General features: G+C 42.0%; 1 protein-coding gene across 1 annotated transcript; it reads right to left on the bottom strand.

Annotated features, from left to right (window-relative positions):
• Nucleotides 1–1,218: 1,218 nt before the first annotated feature.
• On the bottom strand, nucleotides 1,219–2,567 carry LOC111139837 (spindlin-3-like). Its single transcript, XM_022492248.1, is given in 3 exon segments — nucleotides 1,219–1,467; nucleotides 1,771–1,988; nucleotides 2,480–2,567. Coding segments are annotated over 3 exon segments (555 nt in total).
• Nucleotides 2,568–3,521: the final 954 nt, after the last annotated feature.

Here is a 3,521-nt window from a genome sequence, read left to right as displayed (position 1 = left end):
GAGGCTTGATCCCAGGACCCTGAGATCATGACCTGTGCTGAAGGCAGACACTTAACTGACTGAGCCACCCAGTTGCCCCTCAGATTCTCCCTTGAGATAAGAAATAAATCTGTATCTTAGTCTGATTCCAGATTTTTGTTCTTTCATTTTGAGATCCTAGACAGAACTGTCAATCCTTGTTATACCCAGTATTCACCATGTAACTAGAATAGAGGTTGGCTTAATCCTCCATTGAGCTGGCAGAGACCATTTATGGTAAAGCTGGCCTGCACAGCCTGCATCTGTTAAAACCCACTCCCTGTTTGCAGGCATCAGTCAGAGTTACTGCAGACAACAGAGACCCTAATGCCATGGATGGCCAACTTTTATTTGTCCACTTGGAGGTTTATTTCCAAATGCTTGCCTTCCTCACAATTTTGCTAGATTTCTCAGCCTATGCTTATATACTAAAATGCAAAGTAATTACCCTCTTGATTTTGAACCAAGTTGAACAATAGTGAAAGAATAAGAAAGAGAGCAAAATGTTAGCCTTACTTTAATTCAACTGGGAAAGGAGACTAAAATGGGCTTCCCACTCCTCCCCAAATTAGACTTTTGAAGTCATCTGGGAGACAGTTGAGGTTGCAAAGAGACTCACCCAGATAGTCATATTGAATATCTCAGGAAGCTTCACACTTCAAGGAGTGCAGAGAGTTCAACTGCCCAAAAGAATGAGGTGAGAGGTGTTCAGCTACCTTTAATCTATTATCACCACCCAAAATGAAAATAAGGGCCACTGGATGTCATGTTTTACCCTTTTAATTATTAGACAAATCAATCATTCTCCTGTGGAGAAGAAGTAGTTAAAGTTTGGAGAGATGGGCAAAAGGTTTCTTCAAAAAATATTTGATATGGTGAAAGTTTCTTCCTTCCTCCCTCACTTCCTTCCTCCCTTCCTTGCCTCCCTCCCTTCTTCCTTCCTTCCTTTTTTCTTCCTTCCTTCATTCTTTCCTTCCTTCCTTCCTTCCTTCCTTCCTTCCTTCCTTCCCCTTTCCTTTCCTTTCCTTTCCTTTCCACTTTCTTTTTTTTGCTTTACTTCTTTCCTTTGCTTTTTTTTTCTTACCAGGCAAAAGTATACAAAATGGAGAAGACTGTTCTTACAAATGAGAGAGCAATCAAGACCTTTTTGTATGGATTTTACAAATAGTCTCACATATTTGGCAAATTTCAAGATAATCTCTAAGATGTTTTTACCAAATCATAGACATAGATATGGAAATCATCATCAAATTTGATGAAGTACACAGAGGGTTTTACTTCTGCTTGATGAATGACCATGCCAGTTCTCTTAGAGTCATCCGCTTTGGCATATTCCAGCTGTTAGCCTACAAGGCTGTCTACAACTTCTCCTGGCTCCCCCTCTGTAAGAGGAGAATCATTGGAATCTGGAAGGATGTGTGGGTCACCATCTTTATAATAATCTAAGAGCTGATACATGTATAATACAGAATCTTTCTCATAGGTAATGTAAAACCATGTGTTCATGACAGGTGCCTGAGCTAAGACCATCCACTTACATTCATTTTTGGAAAGTTTCTCTGTCTCAGAAATATGTTCCAGTGCTTTGCCAATCATAATTTCTATTAAGGGTGTATCACTGATTCTCTAGGTTGCAATTCTATTAGGAAGGGCTTCAAGTGATGACACTCTTTCATCTCTGTGAAGTTTCAATCCATAAACACAGTCAAATCCATCATATTTTGTAAGATACAAAGAAAGATTTACAAGTACCTGATCCAGAATGGTTCCCTTCCACTGTGTTAGGGGTTCATCTCCATCTTTCCATTCATGCCGAATTCTGCCTATAATGCTTCCCTGAGGCTGGGATGTGGGCCTGTGCTTCTTGTGTGCAGCCTTTCTCTTCATCATGGTAACAGACACACTGGTATTTCCTGTGGCTGTCCTGGGCTGCTGCCCTGCAGCCTTCTTTCCAAATGGGGTTTTCACACCTGTGAGGAGCACAGTAGCAAGACAGGCAAAGAAAGAAAATTGAGAAAAAATATATTCAATGCATGACATGATGAGCTTTTCTCCTAGTTACTGCACTCCATCACCTGTGCCTAAGTTTTCCCTGAAAACTATACAGGAAAGCTGGAAATCAAAACATCCTGGCTACGTGCCTGCATTAACCTTATTCCCTAGTTCTTTCTGGCTATGCTAGAGTAAGAGAGCTGTGGTTGGGGCAAAAGAAATAGAGGGCACCCGTTCATTCTTCTTCCCATTGTCCAACACTTTCCAGGCCAAGGGACATAGACTCACCAAAGCCGCAGATTGTGGGCTTTGTATGCCCAAATTGGGCGCCTTGCTGCTGCCTCTGCTGTGGATCCTCCTGTGGCCAAGGAGTATCAGCAGGATACCAGCTTTTTGCTTGTAAGAGCTGGGAGGGGAGAATGCATAGGCAGGAGGGGCAAACAAAGAGGATACCACATTTGGCTCCCACCAAATGCTGCGGTTGCCAGGGTCTCTTCCTTCTTTCTGTAGCACAGCTTTCTGACAGAAGACAAGCCTCCGTTACTGCCAAACACCATCCTGCCCCTTCTAAGTCTCATGCTCACCACTGTCCTGGATATAGGAGGCTCTCTTTGGCACCTTGCACACCCCTTTCAAAAGTCAGAAACCCCCTACCAAAACCACCTAAGTGCTGGCTCAGCACTTCAAGGTTTCAGGGTCCCCACCCCCACCTTAGTGTCACTGCCCCATCTGCTCTACATCTTCTAGGAATTTGCCTTTATTTTGCTGAGCTCTCCTAGAGTTGTTCCTTATATACAGACACCTGCCTTTTCTGCCATTTAAGGGGATCTGAGATAGGACCAGAGAAATGTACCAAGGTTCAGTCAGCCATCTTGACCCAGTCTCTAAATAGTTTTTACTGATTGGTCATTCCTAGACTCCTTGAAGAATTTCTCCCCCTTGTTTTCCTCTTTTTTCTTTTCTTTTTCACTAATTGCAAAATAATTTTATGAACGTGGGTATAGTGTAAAATTCAGGAAATTGACATGAAGAAGAAAATGATCCATTGTAAGCACACCTCCTATTGTAAATGGTTTGTAGCAAAATATTAGCATGTTCCATTTTCTTTAAAAAAGTTTTTGTTTTTTTTTAGTTTATGAACATATAATGTATTGCTTTTTTCAGGGGTACACGTCTGTGAATCTCATCATAGCACATATCCTCCCCAATGTCAATTACCCAGCCACCCTGTCAGTGATCCCACCCCCCAGCAACACTCAGTTTGTCTCCTGAGATTAAGAGTCTCCTATGGTTTGTCTCCCTCCCCAGTCACATTTTTTTAATATTATTTTTTATTTTTTATAAATATATAATGTATTATTAGTCCCAGGGGTACAGGTCTGTGAATCGCCAGGTTTACACACTTCACAGCACTCACCATAGCACATACCCCCAGTCGCATCTTGTTTCATTTTCCCCTCCCTTCTCCCAACCCTGCACTGTCTCCCAAATTCCTCATATCAGAGAGATCA

Source organism: Enhydra lutris, unplaced genomic scaffold (assembly GCF_002288905.1).
Source record: "Enhydra lutris kenyoni isolate GAN:26980312 unplaced genomic scaffold, ASM228890v2 scaffoldscaffold121, whole genome shotgun sequence".
In the NCBI taxonomy this organism is placed as follows: domain Eukaryota; kingdom Metazoa; phylum Chordata; class Mammalia; order Carnivora; family Mustelidae; genus Enhydra; species Enhydra lutris.
This window is presented reverse-complemented; position numbering and strand designations above follow the sequence as displayed.